The sequence below is a fragment of the Dipodomys ordii genome, unplaced genomic scaffold (assembly GCF_000151885.1).
Source record: "Dipodomys ordii isolate 6190 unplaced genomic scaffold, Dord_2.0 Scaffold4, whole genome shotgun sequence".
Classification (NCBI taxonomy): Eukaryota; Metazoa; Chordata; class Mammalia; order Rodentia; family Heteromyidae; genus Dipodomys; species Dipodomys ordii.
The window spans coordinates 3,451,601-3,474,093 of NW_012267220.1; the positions used below are offsets into that span (position 1 = coordinate 3,451,601).

General features: G+C 40.5%; 1 protein-coding gene across 1 annotated transcript in view; it reads left to right on the forward strand.

The window, feature by feature from the left end:
* The first annotated feature begins 12,086 nt into the window (after positions 1–12,086).
* The window catches only part of Cpe (carboxypeptidase E), a 35,736-nt gene continuing 25,329 nt past the window's right edge, over positions 12,087–22,493 (forward strand). Inside the window, exons 1-2 of the mRNA XM_013023693.1 lie at positions 12,087–12,150; positions 16,783–16,966. Coding sequence (XP_012879147.1) covers positions 12,087–12,150; positions 16,783–16,966 — 248 coding nt within the window. The remainder of the gene's footprint in view (positions 12,151–16,782; positions 16,967–22,493) is intronic.

The following is a 22,493-nucleotide window of genomic DNA, read 5'->3' on the forward strand; positions in this document are numbered from 1 at the left end:
TTGTCCTTGTCCTCATCCTTCTCTCTCTCTCTCTCTCTTTCTCTCTCTCTCATATGACTTATTATTTGGAGATAAGAGTCTCTTGGATTTGTCTGCTTGAGTTAGCTTTGAACTGTGATCCTCAGATCTCAGCATCCCGAGATCTGTGTCAGTCACTAGCACTTGACCTCATCCGTTTTTTTCCCTTCCAGCTCTCTGGATTAGTGCTCAGAACATGTTGGGGACCTAAAGCCAGTTCATCGCAGATGAGAGAATTGAGAACTAATTTTCTGTTCAGTATTAACAAAACCTGGCTTTTTGTTACTATTCTACGTAAGAGGCATTTCACTAAGTATAAATTAAGGATTTCAAGGGGCAAATTCATGTGCAGCTATTACATTCATGGTTGGAATAAAGTTTGAAGAGTCTGAAAATTTCTTGTCATATGTCTTTAAAACAAGCACCACCCATGCAGGTAGTCATTTAGAATCCTAAGTTCAAGAACTCAATACATGTATTGTTTTTTTTTTTTTTTTTGTCGGTCGTGGGGCTTGAACTCTGGGTTTGGGCGCTGTCCCTACATGTATTGTTTTGAAACCCAAATATCAACCAGTGGTGAGGCAGACACACTTCCCCTGTGAATGAGAATGTACTTGGCTGATTGACATTCGAAACCCACGGGAAAAATTAGGACACACAAGAGTGGGTGAGCAGAGAGTGGATCCAATTGGAGCAACTATCCAAAATTACAGAGGGCCAGAAGTTGGTGAGGGAAATGCCAGACAACAGACTGGGGGGAAAATAAGCCAAGAAATCCTGGTTGGCCTTACAAGAGGCAGATGGTGACAGGAAGTGTTCAGTGAGGGGTGATTGTGTTAAAAAATCATTGCTGTGAAATTATCCATCTGTAGTTTGGGGTTTGAGAAAATTTAAACTCTTTTTCCTAGTATTTCAGGGAACTGAGATAGGACAGCAATGGCATACTAAGACCGTTTGTGTCAAGGAAATGGAAACGGGGGATGGATCATTCTATTGGAATGCAAATCTTGATTGCTTAGAGATTGTGATCAACATGATAAAAATTGTTTTGTTTTTACATAAGAGCAATTTGATCTCTTGCAATTGTGGGGGAGAAAAAAAGAGTAACTGGATTTGTATCAAATGCATTTCTTTCACATTTTTGATGGAAGAATGCATTCTCCTAAGATTGATAATAGGTTGCTAAGGCAGTAATGGTAGTTTTTTAACTGAAAGAATGTGCTAGGCATCTTCAATCTATCTTTCCTTAGAGAGATTTTACCTTATGGTTCTGCTACATCACATGGGCATATATATCTGGAGTGTAACTCAGTGTAGAAGAGAGATATGGGCACACACATGTTTATTGCAGCTCTCTTCTGAGTGGTCAAGCTATGAAATCAGCTTGTATATCCAACAACTGATGAGTGAAGAAAATTATATATACATATGTAAAACATAAGTGCAAATATGTAATATTCAGTTGTATAGAAAAATTAAACTAGTCATTTGCCAGAACACTGATGGAACTGGAGATCATAATATTAAGCAAGATAAATCAATCTCAAAGAGCCAACCATTGCATGTTTTCATTCATGTATAGAATCTGGACCTAAAATGATTGATGATGGTGGTGATGATGGTGATGATGATGATGATGGTGGTGATGATGAAGATGGAACATGAATGTAAAAGGGAGATCAGTGTGTTAGGGGGACTGGAGAAGAAGATTGGGGTTCAAGAAGATTGGAGTACATTACACATATCTTGGGTGATGTGTGTGTATGATCACAGTGGTCAACAATGGTGCCAGGACTGAGGCCTCACACACACACACACACACACACTATAATGGAGGAGGTGAGCTCGTTCAAAGTACACTCTATACATCCATGGTAATATTACAGTGGACCTCTGTCATGTTATTAATGTGTACTAATGCAGCCATTAAAAATAAAAGAAAACAGTAGATAACAATGTTGAACTTTAAGGTGTAGAAATTTAACTTGGAGGTTAAGAAAAATCATAGCAGTAATTGGAAATGGTAAGGGTACCTGAAAAATTATTATAAATGTTTTAAAATAAATGTGGTGAAACATTTAGACTTGATCATTGTAGCTCTTGAAGCAAATAATCTAGTTTTCTTGGCTGAGGTTTTGCTTGAGGATGACTTACTCCATTGGTGTGGCAGCATCTGATGTGAGAAATGAAGAAAGCTTGGGTTTTTTCAGTTGCCAGCCCACCAAAGCCTCGTTGCTATGCGCTTGAAGATAGAGTGTTATTTCAAGCTTCAGAAATATGAGATGGTCCATACTCTCCTTCTTTAGGAGAAAGAGCAGCTACATGCCTTAGTTTACCCCCTTTTGCTATTTATCTCTGTGACTTCTAACCACACTTACTTAAGTGTAAGTTTTGTATTTTAAGCCCAAGACAATAAAGGAAAAAGGCTGGGAGCGATGCTCACGACCCTCTTTCATCCAGAATCGAGGGCAGAGTAGAAAAAGTATTGCAGGGCACCACAGCTCACACCTGTAATCCTAGCTACTCAAGAGGCTGAGATCTGAGGATTGTGATTTGAAGCCAGCCCTAGGCAGACAACTCTACTAGACTCATCTCTCAGTATCCACCAAAAGGTGGGGAGTGGAGTTATGGTTTAAGTGGTGGTATACCAGCCTTGAGCTAAAATGTTAAGAGACAGCTAAGCTCCCAGGCCCTGAGTTCAAGCCCCAGTACTGGCACCAAAAAACCACCCAAAACAACTTAAAAAAAAAAAAAACTTATCATAGCTTAATGGAGGGAATGAGCTTGATACTCAGGAGCTCATATCTAGATGGCCAGTATTTTCCTAGATCTCTAGAGTTATGCATAACATGCTACTCTAATGTACTTTGTTCTATTCAGTATTATTTCCATTTTATTGTTTCCAACTTAATTATTTCTTTTTTTTTTTCCTGGAAGAATTTTGCAAGAGGTTTGTCTACTTCAGTATTTTGCAAGCTGCTCTCCTGGGAATACTAAAAGGGTAAATAAGCTTGGGAAATCTTGCTCAATACCCTTCTTCTGCGGGCAAAGTACATATTAACATAAGAAAAGACTGGAGATGTTTTGAAGTAAAAGGGGTACTTTGAAGTCAATTAAATGACTAAAAGGAATTAAGAATAAAGAACTTAACTTGGGTTGAGAAAGCTTTATTTCTTGGCACAGTGATTAATATCCACAGGATGGGTTTTGAATTTTTTTCCTGAAATCATTTTGAAAAGTGATGCTTCATTTCATCCTTACTATTTTAAATGAGTTTTGAAATGCATTCAAGCATTGTTTTTCATCTGTTTTTTTAGCATTTATTATAATTATAACTTGAATTTTAAAGAAATAGTTGTTTGCTTTAAAAGTGTTCAAACAAGAATAAAATAATGCTACAATAATATCTCTGAGTATGCCTTTTGACCAGTCCTAAAAGCTTTGCTATGCAACATCATTGTTGATTTTTATAAGCTGTTGACTCCTAGTTTTTTCTTCTGTCTCTTTTTTTTGAAGATAAGCTTTCAAAATTTTCAATTGTATGCCTCTTTTCCAAAAATAGCTTTATTAATTTCCAGCTACTGGAGAATGATTTATAAATCTTTATAGATAAACCTATATATTTATAAATATATGTGTAAAAATTGATGTTTCAAAATGTGCTGAAATTTCCCTAACCATGTAATGAGCCATTATATTTTGTGTGTTTGCTTCATGTGAATTCCTTGTTTTTAAGTGGATGGGTTTTGATTAGTTTTATTTTTTAAATGGAGATGCTACTGGAGGTAGGTACGAATATGAACTCCTCAACCGCATGTAGAGTCTTTCACCAAAGAGAGTGAGAGCCCAGTCCCAGTGGTGGTACCATGGAGATGCCTGTTAGAGCTTAGTGGTACCTATTGGTGTCTGAATGAATTATTTGAAGACTTTGGAGACAAACTTTTCTGTGTTGTTCTCTGTGTTTTGGAGCTGACAGACCCTCGGAAGCTAGGATCTAGAGTCTTTGCCAAAACAAAGTAACTGATCATTTTCCCACACTGAAAAATATTCTCTTAGGGGAATGCCTTTCAATCCAAGAATTTAAAGGCTCTATTTTTAGTGGCTCAGATCTATAAATACTGTCCCTTCCAAAAAGATATGGACAAGTTTCCTTTCTGTGTTTTTTTAAAAAAAAGTTAAAAGGTTAGGTATTGGAAAATTTGTTTTTTTTTTAAATTGAATTACAGGTAAGGTTTGACTTTGTTATGTAGAGTGGTTTAAACAGGGGATACTAAACCCAGGGTTGGAGTACAATGATTAAGTCATCTCACAAACTCTTACCACATCTACTCACTGTTTCTTTTCTTGCTGTTTAATGTATGGTTCTCCAGCCCACCCACCTCCCAGCTGTGTGCCCAACACCTAGACCATAGAAATGCAGGCTCGTGGCCCACAGACCAGTCTTTCCGAATTGGAAACTCTGTTTTAATAAGAATCCCAGGTGATGGATGTACACATTGCATGTACATCTTTTGGTTTTATTTTCAATCTCAGTGCTCCATTTTATGTAATATAGAATTGTGTAAGCTCCCTGTAAATTCTTTCGGAAGTAAGGACAAGGAAAAAATTGTGTGTATCTGTCTAAAGTTGGCCATTTCTAATTGTAAAAGAAACACAAACATTTGAGAGCAACTCGGAAAGGTATAACTAACCACAGCATACCTTTGGCAACTACCTTTTTGTCCTTTTTCTAGGCATGGGTGTGCGTATATTACAGTTTGCCCCGGCCTTCAGAAGGTACCAGAACCCTTTTCACAATCATTTTCTGTAGGTAGTTTAGGATACTCAAATGGTTGCATCAGAGTTCATTTTATGGACGTAGTGTAATTGACTCAATCACGTTGTGGAGTACCATTTCTAAAGTAAAACAAAAAAATGCATACAGGCATTGGGTAAGAATCTACAATGTTTTTGGGAATTAACCCTCCCATATATATATTTATTATTTATTTATTTATTTATGTTGGTCGTGGGGCCTGAACTCTGAGCCTGGGCGCTGTCCCCCAGCTCTTCAGCTTAAGGCTAGTACTCTACGGCTTGAGCCACAGCGCCACTTCCAGCTGTTTCTGCTTATGCAGGGCCTCATGCATGCAAGGCAAGCACTCTACCACTGAGCCACCTTCCCAGCCCTGTAAGCCATGTTTTACAAACCTTCAGGAGCTGTGCTGTGGCGTCCTTCAGCGTGTGTTCATTCCTGCCCTAGTGGGATGACTCTGCTTTCCACTAGCCACACCCACTGTACACCACTTGAGTTAGCCTCAGCATTCCATAGCAGTTCACCTAGGGATTATCGGTATGTTTAATACTATGAAATTATCATTCCAGAAAAGGATGACCAGAATGGACTACCTGTCTGCATAAGAGGGGAGAGGGAGAGAGTGGGAAGAAAGTATATTTAGGGCATTAGGCCCCAGGTCGTTTTCCACAGTACTCCGGTTGTAATGGCTGTAGTTTTCTATAAAGCAGCTGTTCCATTCCCCATGAACTTGACCAACAGGGGAAGTGTTCCTATGCAGACCATGCTTTCCCCACCATGACATACAAGCAGCTTGCTCACTACACCTTAGAAGGTATGAAATAGAAATATTTCCGTTTTTCCTATAAACATTGCAAAATGGTAATAAAAAAAATTAAGTACCAAAGGGACTTAAAATTCCTAGCAGGGATGTGAAACCTGAGCAGATATTTTTGCTTGAGTAGGAAGGTATTAAATATAGTAAATGGTGAGAAAGGTGTGTGTGTGTGTGTGTGTGTGTGTGTGTGTGGTAGTGAACACCTGTAATTCCAGTTAGAAGAGAGATGAAAATGGGAGAATCAATATTCAAGGCTGGCCCCAGGCAAAAATGGGAGACCCTATCTAAAGGATAAACTAAAGCAAAAAGGGCTGGAGGCATGGTTCAAGTGGTAGATGCTTGCTGACAGAGGCTTTGAGTTCAGACCAACATGGCTAAATACAAATACATATAATGTGTGTGTGCACTCATAAATGTATGCGTGTGTGTTCAAATGGGGATGTATGCATATATGTATGTAATAAATATAGCAGCCAGTAATTTGAATGGTTAAATGTGATGAAAGATCTGACGGGAAAGAGAACACTGAAGATTTTACAGAATAAAGTGAACATCCCTATTTGTGGCAGGAGAGAGACAAATATGGTAGAAAAAGCAACCAAACCTTTTTTGCTCTTAACGCCCATCCCTCCAAGAAACCACCACCAAATGCGATAATGAACTCAGGATGACAGGATGGTCCTTGAGGGAAAAATGTTGGGGGATGACAGAGACATAGTTTAAGAATTTAAGCCAAGCCGGGCGCTGGTGGCTCATGCCTGTAATCCTAGCTACTCAGGAGGCTGAGATCTGAGGATCGTGGTTCAAAGCCAGCCTGGGCAGGAAAGTCCATGAGACTCTTATCTCCAATAAACCACTAGAAAACTAGAAGTGGCGCTGTGGCTCAAGTGGTAGAGAGCTTGCCTTGAGCTGAAGAGCTGAGCGACGGCGCCCAGGCCCAGAGTTCAAGCCCCGTGACTGACTAACAACAACAACAACAAAAATTAGCCAGAACAGGAAGAAGAACAACAAAAGGAAAATGTAATGATGACTGGCAAAAGGTGCTGGTTGGCGGAGGGACGTGGTGGCTCGGTCTCCTTCGCGTGGGCTCTGTGAGCACAGCTGTGTGCTGGTTGGTGTGCAAGTAAAACCTTTCCAGCCGGGTAATTGTGGATAAGAATGGAAAAGAATGTAAATGTTGTCACCTCCCCTCTCCTAATATGCTCCAGATGGATTATTCTTCTTTATGTCCACACTCAGGGCCAGTTTCTCATCTATCACAATAAACATGCTCATTCCTTGTTTCCCCACTGCTGTAAGTGCTTTCCACCCCACTAGCTCTTCTTTCCAGAAACTTGGGAGTCATTCACCGACGCATTCCTCACGCCCGACCATCGCCAAGCCTCGTCAGTTCTACTTGTGAATTTTCCTCACCTATGTCTTCTTTCTCTCCATGGATCCCACCAGCCATTCTAGTCCAGCCCCAAAGTCACGCTTCATTCTGACTTTTCCTTGTTACCTATTTGACCCTCGAATTCATTCTCCAAACTGGAAATGGGCAGACCTTTTTTTCATGCGGCCATACAGCACTGAGGATTGAAGCCAGGGCCTTGTGCATGCTGGGCAAGGGCTCTCCCCCTGAGCTACATACCCAGCCCAGAAAACCTTTTCATCCAGGCCTAGACAAGAAGTGTCTTTAGCTTTGCCAACCATACTGTTGTAACTACTCAACTCTCTCTGGTAGGGGAAAGGAGCTGTATTGGATACATAAACAAGCAGGCCGGTGAAGCTGTGGTCCAGGAAAACTTTATTTTCTCAAAATGGGCCCTGCTGGGATTGGTGCTAGCACAGTAGTTTGTAGCTAGGGACTTGAATGAAAATGGAACTTGTCAGACCTCTGCTTAAAGTCGATTAAGTACATACGGTGGGTGCAGCTGCTCCAGGGACTGCACTAGTGACGACTTACTCTTAATCCTCAGCCCTTCCTTCTTGTCCTGTTCGCCTCTATTTCATTCAGATCGTCAGAAGTTCCTTGCTGACTTGGGACCTTTACACAAGCTGTTTCTCACTCCCTTGAAGACTTGACTCTGGCTCCCACTCACCCTCTGTTCTCGACTGAAATGTCACGTTCTCCGAGACACTTTCCCTGTCCTAAACCCATTAGCTTCTTCCTGCTATACTGGTACTTTTTATGTCTCTTACAGTGAATCTCCATTTTAGTTTAATATTGGAGTGCTTGTTTACTCTCTAGTTCTTTGGTGAACTATAAACTCACAGGATCAGTGAAAATGCTTGAATTTTCACCTCTTGAACTCCACACCTGCTCCACTGCCTTGTGTGATAGGAATTTAGTGAGTATTTGCTAGGTAAATAAACATCGGTCTATATTTTAAGGAGAGGGTTGATAGGAGAGCAACCATAGTAAGTTGGAAACTCAAGGGGAAAATGGAGATGTGTTTGCCTATGAGCCATGGTTGAACACCAGACCCTCCCTCAAAAATAACCAACAATACCAATAATTTAAAAAAACAAGAAATGTACTCATTACCTTACGTATGTAAGTTAACCCCTCCATACAGCACCTTTACAATAAAATAAAAAAATAACTAAAACAAAACCAAACCAATTGACTGATCCACTCTTCTACCCTTTTTTTGTTTCACCCTCAAGCATGTTAAATCATTTGCAGCTCTGCTTCATCTCCATATGTGCTCATTCCATTACTTCTGCCTAGATACCTTGTTTCCCATCCATCCAGAAACTCCTAATTCACATTTCAGATGTTGCCTCCTCTAGAAAGCCATTCAGATCTCACAATCTGTTCTGAGATTGGCTGTCTGGCTTTCTTCCCACAATCCCAGTGCATGAAGGTAGCATCACAAATCTTACATTATTGTGTATGCGTGTGTGTGTGTGTGTGTGTGTGTGTATGTATTTATTTATTAGATACAATGATCTTGAAAACTAAAGCACATCTCTCTGCCCACCAGCACCTTTTGTAATGGTCTTCACATTTTTATTTTATTTTTAAGTTCTTAAACTATGCCTTTGTCTTCCCCAAACATTTTTCCCCCTCTAGTATCTTCATTATCCTGAAAGGCTTTGTTGTTGCATTTGGTGTGGTTTATTGGGGGAGAGGCATTAAGAGCAAAGGAGACAGATGTATTGTTGCGTTTCTACCATATATACCTCTCTACCAGCCACTGCCACGATAGAGCTGTTCGCTGTGCTCTGTGAAATCTTCAGTGGTCTTCTTTCCCTGCCATCTTTTGTCCTAGTGATTTAAGAGTATTGTTTTCAGAATTGTCTGATTTACAGTGAGAAAGAAACACAAACCTTTGGAGAACATGGTCCTTCTAATTCTAATATAGAAAAGAAATAATGAGAAACACCTCACTTGCCAAACTCATTGAAGATACTTTGGGAGGCTATAATGTCATGTGAAGAAGAAAAGAAAAATAAGAAGGAAGAAGAGGAGAAGGAAGATGACCACCCAATTCTCTAATCAATCCAACAAAACAAAAATAGTTATGACTTACAAACTCGTTCTAAGTAATTCCCCAAAGGTAGCTTGGGAATGAGCCAACTGTAAACTTTGGTAAGACAAAAAAACAAAAACAGAACAAAAAACAACAACCAAAAAACACAAAAACAACAAAGAAAATGGATAAGATGGAGGGAAGGGTAACAGGACTATGGCTTTGTTGTTTATCATTCCGATTTATAAGTCAACAGGAAATTGATTTCCTACTTAAATTGTTAGCAATAAATTATCCACGGTAGAGCCATCTGCATTCTCTGGCGCCAAGTTAGCCACATAAGAGGAACAATATGTTGCAGCAGAAGTCTGCGGAAGAGATTCTTTTTTTGAAGGTGACTCATGCCACTGTAAAGGCTGCCTTTGGTTTCAAACACATCTAATATCTCATTTCTTACTCAAAAGCTTCAGAGAGGCTAATGATAAAGGATGGATACCGTTAGTGACGAGAGACAATCCCTATGGACACCGGCTGCTTGTCTGAATGGTTTAGGGTAGCAATCTGAATAGACCAGGGAGGCTCTGACATCCACGAAAATGGAAGAATGTTGGGGTGTCTGGATGAAGGAAGATGGTGGAGATGATTAGAAGTGGGAGCTCATTCACCTGATGAATCAACAAAATGCGGTGCACTTGTTTGTGAAATTTCCTTCCCCACTTTTCAGGCTGTTTTGTTTGTTTTTTAGATTTTTTGACCCCTTAACTCACACAATCATTTGCCTAACGTAATTATTTGCAATTATGTAACTTCCTACAAAATTTCCACACCAACATTTCCTTCCTTCTTTATTTTTACCTGCTGGGAAAGTGTGGACAGATGCACTTGGTTTTCTGTTTAGTTTTGGTCTGTGTATGTGTGTGTATATGTGCTGGTGCTGAGGCTTGAACTCGAGGCCAAGGTTCATTCTACCACGTGAGGCATAGCTCCACTCCCAGCATTTTGTTGGTTAATTGGAGATGAAGAGTTTCATGGACTTTTCTTCTCTGGCTGACTTTGAACCATGATTCTCAGCTCTCAGCTTCCTCAGTAACTAGGATTACTGGTATGAGCCACTCGCACTAAGGTTTTTCACATGCTTCTGATTGCAAGAAGCCTTTAACCAAAATGCACCTAGTGTTCTTGTGGTGATGAGTCAGCATGCAGCAGGGAAACCTCATTTGAATATGCCTTTGAAGCTTCCCTTTGGTGGTGCAGACAAACGTGTTGTTTGGACTTGGGGGTCTAAGTAAGGCAGGACCACAGACATACTAACTTTATTTCCAAATTGCATGGTAGAACCAGTAATTATAGCTCTTAAGGGAGGACGTTTCCCAGAGGATCTTAGTTTTAGTCACTCGCCATAGTTATTTATCACATTCTGGGCTTCTCTTTGTGTATCTTTTACATTTTGTTTTCTTTTGGCTTTGACACCATTGTAAATTTGGGGCTCAACTTCCATCCTTAGCTTGAGGAATAGTATGATTGAGAACAGATAGGCATTTTTGCTAAACCAAAAATAACTATCACTTTGCTTTGATTCTGTTGCTGCTGCTCGAGACTGTGAATGTAGATTAATTCAGAGTGACTTCCATAAATCCTTCTAATCATGGCTGAGCATCTCTTTCTGCTGGGAAGGGAGGAAGAATGCATTCCAGTAAAAAACAAAAAGCAGTCATTTTGTAACTTCTTATTATTTAAGTCAGTTTTTGGTTTGGCAGACTCTTTCCCCCTAAGGAACATGTCTTCCTGCAGCAGCAAAACAAGGAGTGTTTTATATGAAAATAGAATTGTCGCTTATGCTAGCATGTCCGTAGCATTACTTCCAGATTTTTCTGCTGAAAATGTCAAACCTGTCGTCCTGAGGTGGAATAAACCCAACGGAAGGGAATTCGTACCAAAAATGCTAAAATGCATCTCCCAGATTATATCAACCAAAGCGTAAACACAGGTGTTCAGTGTGCTGTTTAGTGTGGTAGCCACACACAGCTACTTGAGTTTAAGGTAAAATTCTTTGGAATTACAAAATTCCATTCTCCTGTTGCATTAGCCACACTCCAAGTAGTCAGCTGGCTCTGCCTTGGGATATAGGACTCTGATATCCTTGCAGAAAGTTCTGAGAATCAGGCAAACTTCGCATATAACACTTTCTAGGCTCTGGTGAAAATGCGGTTGAGTCAAGCTGATGTATCTTTATTTCTGATTCTGTGCTAGTCACTGGAGGTCTAGGCGAATCCCTTGGCATATAGTAGACAATAAATGCTTTGGCAAATAAGTAGGTAAAAGCAAAGACCAGCTAGTCTTCCCTATAAACAGTCATTTCTTGGAGTTAGGACACCATTTGAAGATTTCCTAGGAGTCATGCAAAAAGAGAAATGGATAGACCTTGGAGATGTCTTCTTTTCCTTCATTCCCCTCTTCCTCCTCCTTACTCTATCTAGAGTCATGACTAAACAGGTAATATTGTTGGGCATTTATTAAATGTTCTAAGTTCTTCCAGTAGATTGTTGCACTCGACTATGGATTTGTAAGGCCTGTCATAACCCCAGGAACTCTTAACCCACTTTTCTCCCCCTCAGGGGTCTGGAAACTTCTAGCTGAAGATGCAAGGGTTATAGCCGGGTTGGTTCCACTCGAGACACCTCCTGTTGGCTCACAGGTGTCTGCCTTCTGTCACGAGGCCTGACGTGGCCTCGTGAGTACACGTGCATCCCTGGCATCTCGTTTTGTGTACGATTTTCTCTTATGCAGACTGGAATTTTTTTTAACCAATCTTATTATTCTGCTTTTAACTTTTATCCCCCCTTTGAAGTCCTCATCTCAAAAAAGGTAGCCACATTTTGACATGCTGTGGGTTAAGGCTTTGCTGCGGTATGGGTATTTGTTTTCTCCATTTGTAGAGAAAAACCAGTGGCCAGGGTGACAGAATGAGGAGGCTCAGCCTCTGGGAAGTGTTCGGATCATGGCGCTGCGGCTGCGGGACTCAGGAATGAAGGTCCACAGGCCTGCCTTGCTCCTCCCACCAGGTGAGGCTGCGGCTGGGAGAAGGTGGAGGCAGTGTGGCACGTGAACCAGAAGAGGGCCTTCATCAAACACAAGTCTGGAAGCGCCTTGGCCTTGGACCTCTCAACCTCCAGAATTAGTTCACGGCTTCCCGGCTAATAAATAATGGAACACAGATAGGAATCCAACTTGTCTGACTGCAGAGCTTGCGTGCACTGTCAAACCTGTAAGACATATCAGGTCATCTCAAGTTGGCAACAAAATTGGGCTTGAAACTAATTAGAAGAAGTGTAGCACTGGAGGTGATGATGGGTAAATTGGGGAGATTGGGTACAGCCATTGGTGCCACTAGCTTCCATTCTTTGTAATGATTATCAACTCCAACATCCTCAGAGTTCCTCCTACCCAACTATTTCCTCTCTTGCTATCTCTCTTGCTATCCCCTAGTTTTATCAGGGGAAAGAGATTGCTGGGGAGCAGAGGAATCTGTCCTGGATTAGGACAAAGTTCAGCACATGGATTACAGAATGTAGTAACAAGAACTAACTGTAAATTGGATTCTTCAGTTACTTCATTATTTTTAAATATAGGATATATAATCTTATTTTCTAGCTTCTAGTCCCTATTGTAAACTATCTTCTGTCTCTTCTTTTTAAACTCATGAAAGAAGTTACTCTAATTATTGTCACTTTTATTTTATTGGTGTTATTTATCTTTTATGCACCCCCACCCTATCCTGCTTCTTCTTTTGAGGTGGTTCTGGGTTTGAACTTAGGGCACCGTCCCTGAGCTTTTTTGCTTAAGGCTTGAGCCACTGGCTTTTTATTATTTTTTATTAAAAATACTTTGGTGGTTAATAGAAGAGTCTCACATAGACTTGAGCCACTGCCTTTATTATTTTTTTTTATGAAAAAATACTTTGGTGGTTAATAGAAGATAAGAGTCTCACATGGACTTTCCTGCCTGGGCTGGCTTTGATATGCGATCCTCACAGCTCAGCCTTCTAAGTAGCTAGGATTACAGGTGTGAGCCACCAGTGCTAAGCTTTATACTTCATTTTTACCTTCTTAAACATCAGATTTTGTCATTAGCCTTAAAAAAAATCTCTACTCCTACCTTCTTTGGGTTGATTTTGGTGTCTTCTTTGGATTTGAAAAGATGAAAGAAGTGACAAAAAATTTAGCAGCTTTTAAAAATAGTAGTGATAGCAAGTTAGATATAGAAGTGGAAAAATGTTCTTTTCACAATTTTATACTCAGGAATAGACTTAACACACAAGGTGTGGCTCCTATGTGAAGAAAGGGTACTTTGTGGACATTGTGTAAAAAAATGGAAATTGAATTCACAAGAGGCCTTTAAAATCATGAAAATGGTAATTCTTCCAAAAATCACTTTATTCATTCTATTGTTTTATTCATGTCACGTTTAGAATTTCTATAAATGATTGATATAATATGAATGATGTAAGAATGATAAACCAGGTGCTGGTAGCTCACTCCTGTAATCTTAGCTACTCAGGAGGCTAAGATCTGAGGATCGCAGTTCAAAGCCAGGCCAGGCAGAAAAGTCCTGGTGAAACTTTTATTTATTTATTTATTGCCAATTCTTGGGCTTGAATTTAGGGCCTAAGCATAGTTCCTGAGCTTCTTTTGCTCAAGGCTGGCACTCTACCACTTGAACCACACCATTACTTCTGGCTTTTTTTTTTTCTGTTTATATGGTATTAAGGAATCTAACCCAGGGCTTCATGCACACTAAGCAAGTACTCTACCACTAAGCCAATTCCCAGCCTCCCTGGTAAAACTCTTATTTCCAATTAACTACTGAAAAACGGGAAGTTTTTTCTTTTGAGCTGTCACTCAAAGTGGTAGAGCACTAGCCCTGAGCAAGAGAACTCAGGGATAGTGCCCAAGTTCTGAGTTCATGCCCCCAAATCACCCCTTCCCCCCAAAAAAGTGAAAACATTTGCAAGACTATGACAAATACATGTGTAACATAGTTAATGTAGGGAGAGATTTTGTATCTTTGGGAAAATATATGCAGTATAATAGATTGAACTTCAGTGAACCACTCAGAGCATTACTACGTATGTGTAAATTAGAATCTAATCAGAGAGAGTTGGGATAGGGCTGGGAAGATGGCTCAGTGGTAGAGAGCTTGCCTTGCATGCCTGAGGCCCTGGGTTCGATTCCTCAGCACCACATAAGCCGGAAGTGGCGCTGTGGCTCAAGTGGTAGAGCACTAGCCTAGAGCTGAAGAGCCGAGGGACAGCGCCCAGGCCCAGAGTTCAGGCCCCACAACCGGACCCCCCCCCCAAAAAAAAAGAATCTCAAACAGAGAGAGTTGGGATAGAAGAGGCAGGTGCTTAAAACTTGAGTAATGGTGCTAAGTAATAACATAGTCAAGTTCTTTGACTAAGGGGCAAGATTGTAGGCCACTGAATTCTGTTATGGCCATCTGTAAACTATAATATAGATAGTTAAATCCTGAGCCTCCTTGATTTTCCTATCAGTAAAATACAGATGAAAATAGTTCCTAATCCAGAAAGAGGAAAGAGAGAGAGAGGAGAGAGAGAAAGAGAGAGAGACAGACAGAGAGACAGAGACAGAGAAAGAACGAGAGAGAGATGAATTGATACATAGGAAATAGTTCCTGCCTCAGTGCTATGTACATATGGGCCATTATTGTAGCAACATTGAGACTCTAGGTCCAGGAAAATAATTTACTTTTGACTGGATTGACCAATGTCATAGTGACAATGCCAACGTCATAATGATTATACCATCACTTTAAAGGAGTGTATGATGACATACATACAGGTTAACAGACTTTTAAATCCTGACACTTGTGTATGTCTATACAAACACCATTTGTTTGTGCTTGTTGAACTATTTGTTTCAGAGACATAAAATGGAAGATTATTAAATTTAGTATTTATCCTTTTTATCGAAGTCAGTGGGTTCTATTTTATTTAGCACCATGTTTCAATATCCTTTTTACTTGAGAATGTTTGTAGATTATTTCATTAATTTAACATCAAAGTATCCTTGGGAGAAGTGCAGGCAAAATGCTAATGTAAAGCAGTGGAAAGGATTATAACATTGGAAATTTCAAGTCTTTGTTGGGTACAGGGTGAATCTTATTTTTTTAAACATGTATGAGATTTTTGACATTCAGTTTACTACATGCTCCTCTTCACTGCCCCGCCCCCCAAAAAAAATCTCTAAAGGTTTTTGTCTTAGTCCCTAAAGAATTAATAAAATAGCAGAGGACAAATGAGATTGAGTGAGAGGTGAAATTAGTGTAGATGTCATCAGCAAAAAGCTTGAAAGTACTTTACTGACAGGACCATGCACAAAATATGATAGTGCATCTTTTTGTAAGGCTCTAGTTCCGTTTATAATTTATTCACCAGTACATTAAAAATGTAAAACTGTGCATCATTGTTTCTAGCATGTATTTATAACTTCAACATTAAAATTTAAAACCGAGGAGAGCAAAATACTCCCTGTAATCTGGAGAGTTCTGGAGTGTGTGTGATAGGGTTATTTCAGAAGGTTCCATAATATTCTCTTACTCCCTGCATCTAACATCAGATTTAATGTGCCTGGGCAGATTTCTTTTTCATTTAACATTTGCATGTAGCAGCCATGCTGCATAGTTCATATGTTTTTTTTTGGTGGTGGGGGGGGGGTTTTGATGCTCTGGCTAGTTGATAAGAAAGAGCACTAAAGTTTTTAGGTGTGTGTGTGTGTGTGTGCACGTGTGCACGTGCGCATGCATGTGTGTGCGTACATTATTTAAAAGCCATCCCATTTCTCTTGTTCTTTTTTTCCTTCTTCCCCATCTCCCCCCTCAACTCTTGGTTTTGGAGATCTCAAATGGCCTCCAGACCAGTAGCCTACTGCCTCCCCCCTTCCCCCATGAGCAGAGAGCAGCAGGCTCAGGGAGCAGACTGTCCCTGCCAGTCTGCGGAACTGGAGGATTTCCCCGTGATTCACCTATACGCACAAGCCTGCCATATGGGGTTGGTGTGGGTGGGGCTGGCATTTTCATCAGCACTCCTGGAAGGGTTCACTGATTTTCCAAGTCCACTTAGGTTAGGTCGTGAAGCTCTTTGAAAGATCCCAGGGGCTTCTGGTGTTCTCATTGGGAGTTTTTATATGTCGCCAGTAGGGGAAACTGTCCACACCACTGTCAATGTGAGGCATCGTCAGTTGTTACCATTTATCCACCACTGACTACTTGTTGGACATGTATGGAGTGTCTTATGTGTATTTTCTTATTTAATATCCTCAACAACTCAACAGAAGAAGTGTTCACTAAAAGAATATTATTTAGAAGTCCCGTTTCCAACTCTGGAAGAAAAGAACTTTGCTTTCCTTTCTTCTCTTCTGTCCTTTGTCTTCTTTTTCTCTCTTCCTCCCTCTTTTCCCTCCCTCTCTCCTCCTTTTCTCCTTTCCCCTGCAAGCCTGGGTAATCAATGTATGTTAATATTCATGGTGGATGTGAAGTCTCTGTTACTTGCTTCTCCTTTATAATGTGCAGGGCAAGGTTCCTTTAATACGGAAAAGTCTTTGTATCGTTTTCAAATTCTTCTTTGCAAAAGTGAGAGGGGAAAATCCATAGCTTTGCAAATCACATTTCCTGGAAAGTTCATAGTGCCCAGCCCAAATCTCAGTGGTCCCCAGCGGCCATTGGCCTGCTGTCCTTGTCACCTCTGCTACGACTGCACTTTCCCAGTGACTACCTCCCAGTCATCCCTTCTCCCTCCTGGCGGCATCGTGATCGCCGCTGCACTACAGAATACAGATGCTCATGTCCCCTCTCAGACCTGAAGTATGGCCATTGAGAATGTATGTGTAGGACACTTTATGAAGGATTCTGACCAAGAGTGCTGTTCATCAGCCCAGTCTTCATTCTGAACTTTGAACATCCCACCTGCTGTGGGATGATCTGAAGGGATTCCCACAGTAGACCAATCCCAGCAGAGGACTTCACTCCAGCCGCCATGAGCTTTCTGTAGTCCTCAGTTTACAGAAGGAACCAATCCTTGGGCTTGAACTCAGGGTCTGGGGGCTGCTCCTTACCTTAGTTTGCTTGAGGCTAGTGCTCTACCACTTGAGCCACAGTCCCACTTCTGGCTTTGTGTGTGTGTGTGTGTGTGTGTGTGTGTGTGTGTGTGTGTGTGATTAAATAGTGTTAAGAGTCTCATGGATTTGGACTTTTCTGCCTGGGCTGGCTTCCAGCTGTGATCCTCAGGTCTCAGTCTCCTGAGTAGCTAGGATTACAGTATGAGCCACCAATACCTAGCCTTTTACTTTTTTTTTTTTTAAGGAAGGTTTTTATTACATTGCCCATTGTTTTTGAAACCATTGTGTGTTCAGCACTGCCAGTCTTTAGTAACAATGTTGAAAAATAACCTTGCAAAAATATTTTGATCAATCAATTTGACTTCTAAGTCATCTTTTTTTGCTGATAGAATTAGAAAAGAATGTTCCAAGGATCTTTTGAGGTGAAATAGCTTCCATAATTTTTTTACAATGTTGATTTGGTTTTAGGTAGTCTACTTCCTCTTTCTCTGCTTATTATAAGATGGAAAATTTCCTCCTCCATTTAAACAGGTCTGTTAGAATACTTTGACGTTTTCCACCCACACAAGTTGTGATGACACTGCTTTTACTCATCCTTTTCTCTATTTACCTTCCAGTGCATGAGCTGTTCGTTCATAGGCATAAAGAGATGATGAGTAGAAACAGACTTGTGTTTGTCCATTGAGTCCATAATTGCCATGTCTTAGTTCACTATGCTGCTGGCTGCTGTCCACTCTCTCTGTCAACAGTATCAACTAACATTTAATGAGACCCTTAATTTGTGTGGGGCTATTTTCCAGAAGCTTAAAAAACAAAACCCAATAATTTGTCACCTGGCAGATCCAGGCTTCTTTTTAGCAGACTCAAAGGATTTAAGAGCTCATTTATGCCATTCTCTGCCATGATGTGTTTCTTAGATACCTTTCTGCCTGTATGGAATTAATGACCTCTTAGCAGTCCTCTGCCCTTTAATGGCTCTAGCTGAAAGAAGATTTGTTCTTCAGCTCTGCTCCGTGTTCTCTCTTCAAACCACCTAATTACTGATTCTCTGTTTGCCCTCTGGTATTTTGCACAACAAACCATGTCCTTCCCCACGTACCAGCCTTCAAAATCGTGAAGAGCTTTTAACCTTCAGAAACTTGACTCTGCTGCCTACACTTGTTAGCTCATACTACGAAATCAACTCCTCATAAAGTTATATTCAAAAATAGATGTACAAATCATAACAATAAATGTCAATGACAGAATCAGCAAAGTCTGAGTCAGAATCCTTTGAGATAACCAGCCCCATTCATATTTTTCTGCATTGCACTTAAAAAAATTCTTTTTGGAGATTGGATCTTTCTGGATAGCTCAGGCTGACCTTGAACTCACAATCTTCCTGCCTTCTTTTTCCAAGACTCTTCAACTGCTGTAGTATGTCAGAGTAGGCTTATATTGGGTTGCAATTGCAGTTTTTGTTTATTTACTTGTTTATTTATTCTAGATCAAGGTGATAGACAAGGAGCAGAGCTTGCTTAGTGTTGATAATCACGCAAGGAGCCAGGGTGTGTCATTGCTGAAAGCTTGGGGGCAGAACACATCCCAGAGGTGGTTTAACCTGCTCTGGCCAGACTAGCTGTATTCACAGCTCTCGGTTGACTTGTGATCCCTCTTTCTATAGCCCCTGTGAGAATATTCATCCAATAAACATTTCTCCTTGGTCCATCCCATTGGCAAGTCTATCCACTTCCTATTTTCTCTCCTAGACTCTCCCCTTCTGGTCAGTTCTCATCCTCTCTCCCTTCACTGCACCCAGATGCTTCTGGAGAACATTTCTGAATTATATTAGGGTCTATCCCAACAGCTTGGTTCAGACTTGTGTTCACTCTCCCATGCTGTAGCAACCTCCCCATGCCCCGTTCACCCAGCTCCACTTTCAAAAGCCAATCTCACCTTGCCACTCCCCAGCCCCAAATCCTCCCATTTTTGCCTCTGAGGCCAAGTCCCAGCCCTCAGAAACAGAAAACCAGGACAAACCAGGGTGACTGAATAAAACATACCTCTCATATCACTCAAGAAAAACACACCTGCTAGGGGAAGGGATGAGATCAACTTCCTCTAGAGAATCCAGGCTGGCCTCAGGCCTCTATCTGAGATGCTCCATTGAATTCATCATATAAAATCTGTATATCAAAATTAGGAAGCCAAGCACAAGTGGCTCATGCCTGTTAATCATAACTATTTGCAAGGCTGAGAACTAGATGATCTTGGTTCAAGGCCAGCCAAGGAAGAAAAGTCTGTAAGATTCCAACTCTACCAGAAAAGCCTCAGCCTTGCAAATGAAGTTTTAATTTGCAGGAAATTGATGGGCCTGGTAGCTTTCCAACTGGCCAGTATGAGAGTGTTTATGCCATAGAAGTAGGCAACACTCCAGGTTACAGCTCTGTATTTGATATTTACCGGCTCATACCACTGTGTATGGGAATTTTGTATTTGTAACACATTTCTGGCATACTTTTGTAAAGGTGCTCAACTTTTCCATAAGAGAATGAAGACATTTCTGTTAATATTAGAACCCTGACATTATTTTATAATCTCTGAAGTAGGAAACATCTTTTGGTCTTTTGTTCACCTCTCTTGGTTCATTTGGGATCTTACCAGAAACATTCTAGATGCCATATTTAAGAGAGTGTAAGTCTATTAATCTGTAATACAGTCTTAACATTTGCAGAATAATTCTGTAATGTGTGTCAGCAGAGTAATTATATAATGTCTTCTATTTGACTGCTTGTTACAAAGTCCGATGAGGACTTTACTTTTAGGATGTCATATTATTGTGGCTGTGTTTCCTTACATGATTCTGAAGGAGTAAGCAGCAAGAGAAAACAAAGGGGTTGAACTTGCTCAAACCACACTGTATGTATTTATGGAATTACCACAGTGAAACCCCTGTACTACTAAAATGTGCAATTTTTTTAAAGCAGCAAGAGGAGAGAATATGGTGCTTCTGTATTCTGTCATTGCTTTGGCAAGCATCTTTTGCTCTTCTGCTTTTTTTTGATTTACTTCTTTTCCTTCTTCATATTTGCCCTCCTTTGCTCTATGAAAGAGCAATCTATTTTTATACCCATCCCCATTTCTTCCATTGTTTGAACCCTGAAGAGTTACTTTTGCCTGAGGAACAGGCTCTGCATTGTGGACTGCTACAATGTGCTGAAAAAAAATAATGAGCCAATTAATGATGCTCTTGTTGACAAGTGCTAAGAAACTTGCAGGGCTTCTGCTTCTGCAAGCCATGATTTATGGGCTGTAATAGGTAGAATGTCTAATGAGTGAGAACAATTAGCAGCTCCGAGGTCTTTACTCCAGGTTTGCCACCAAGGGAGAAAGATCATTGATTAAAGGGCCCATCTGTTCCAAAGATGTTTCTACTTGCGTACTTAGCAGTTCCTGAAGATGAGCTCAGTGACACATTGCCTCTCCAGCCATTTATTGGTCTATTCATGGTTACATACTTAGTCAAATACTACCTGTCGTCAGGATATTTATAGTGAGATGATCAGTTTACTCTTGAGTTTTGTCCTCGGTAAGTTAGTCCTTATAGTTGCAGATTTCTGCATATGCACAACTTGCGTTCAGCCTGCTGGTCAACCTTCCAATCAACAGTGGACCCAAAGCATTTAAACCGTATATAAAAATAAGAGTATTTGTTTTTTTTATTAATATTAAATCAAAATATTTAACATGAAAAATAGAATCTGTAGTTGGGTGCTGGTGGCTCATGCCTGTAATCCTTGCTAGTTAGGAGGCTGCCATCTGAAGAACACGGTTTGGAGCCAGCCCAGGAAGGAAAGTCTGTGAGACTCTTTTTCTCCAATTAACTATCAAAAAGCTGAAAGTAAGCTGGGCACCAGTGGCTCATGCCTGTAATTGTAGCTACTCAGGAAGCCGAGATCTGAGAATCATGGTTCCAAGCCAGCCTAGGCAGAAAAGTTTGTGAGACTCCTATCTCCAATAAACTACTCAAAAAAAGCTGGAAGTGCGCTGTGGTTCAGATGGTAGGGTGCTAGCCTTGAACACAAAGTCCCTGACTTTAAGCCCCAGGACTGGCAAAAACCAAAACCAAAACAAAACAAAAAGCTGAAAGTAGAGCTGTGGCTTAAAAAAATAGCTTTTAGCAAAAAAGCTCAGGGACAGTGCCCAGGCCCTGAGTTCAAGCCCCAGGACTGACTGGTACAAAAACAAAACAAAACACCCTCTGTACTGATAATGTACAAACTTCTGATCAAGATACATTGTGCTCCTAAATTGACATGCTGAATTGAAATTCTTTTATCTGACTACTTAACGATGATAAAATATTTAGTATTAAATAAGAACAGTTAATATTAATGTAGTCTAACCTTTTTGAAACAGTATTGCATAATGCCTCTTTACATTGTATTGGGTATTATTCACACAGGATGACTTAAACAATACAGGAGGAAACTGCAGTTGCATGTTAGATGCAAATACTGCACATTATAGTATAAGAAACCTGTGGATTTTGATGTCACTGGAGGGTCCGGAGCCAGTTTCCCTGAGACCCTGAGTGATTATTGTAGCTTCTAGATAAATAAGTGGGTCTCTATTTTTACTGAAAGTTTGGTGTTAGGGCTGGGAAGGTGGCTCAGGGGTAGAGTACTTGCTTTGCACGCATGAGGCCCTGGGTTTGATTCCTCAGCACTACATAAGCAGAAAAAGGTCCAAAATGGCACTGTGGCTCAAGTGGTAGGTAGAGTGCTAGCCTTGAACTGAAGAGCTGAGGGACAGTGCTTAGGCCCAGAGTTCAAGACCCATGACTGACAAAAAAGAGAAAGAAAGAAAGAAAGAAAGTTGGTGTTTTTCAGCTCTATTTTCAGAATGAAATATGGGTGAATTCTGCTACTATGATCAAAACCTTTCTTAAAATATCTCTAACCTACTTAATTGTTCTAAATAACGATTGAACCTTTGCAGAGAGGTTCACAGGTTACAGCTTTCACATTTGTTATTTTATTTTTCCATTAGCTGTTTCTTTCCCATTTGTAGAGGCCACTAAATAATGGACTGAGAGTTGGAGAGGGTCTCCAGGCTAATGGTCAGTTTGTCTGGCATTCTCCCCCCACCCCTTCCCTGGTCCATCTTGGGGTTTGAACTTGTGTGTGGGTGCTGTTCTTCCACAACACCACTTCTGGCATTTTTGGTGGGTATTAGAGATAAGAGTCTCCTGGTAGCACCAGCACGACTATGTTTATTGCAGCATTATTTAC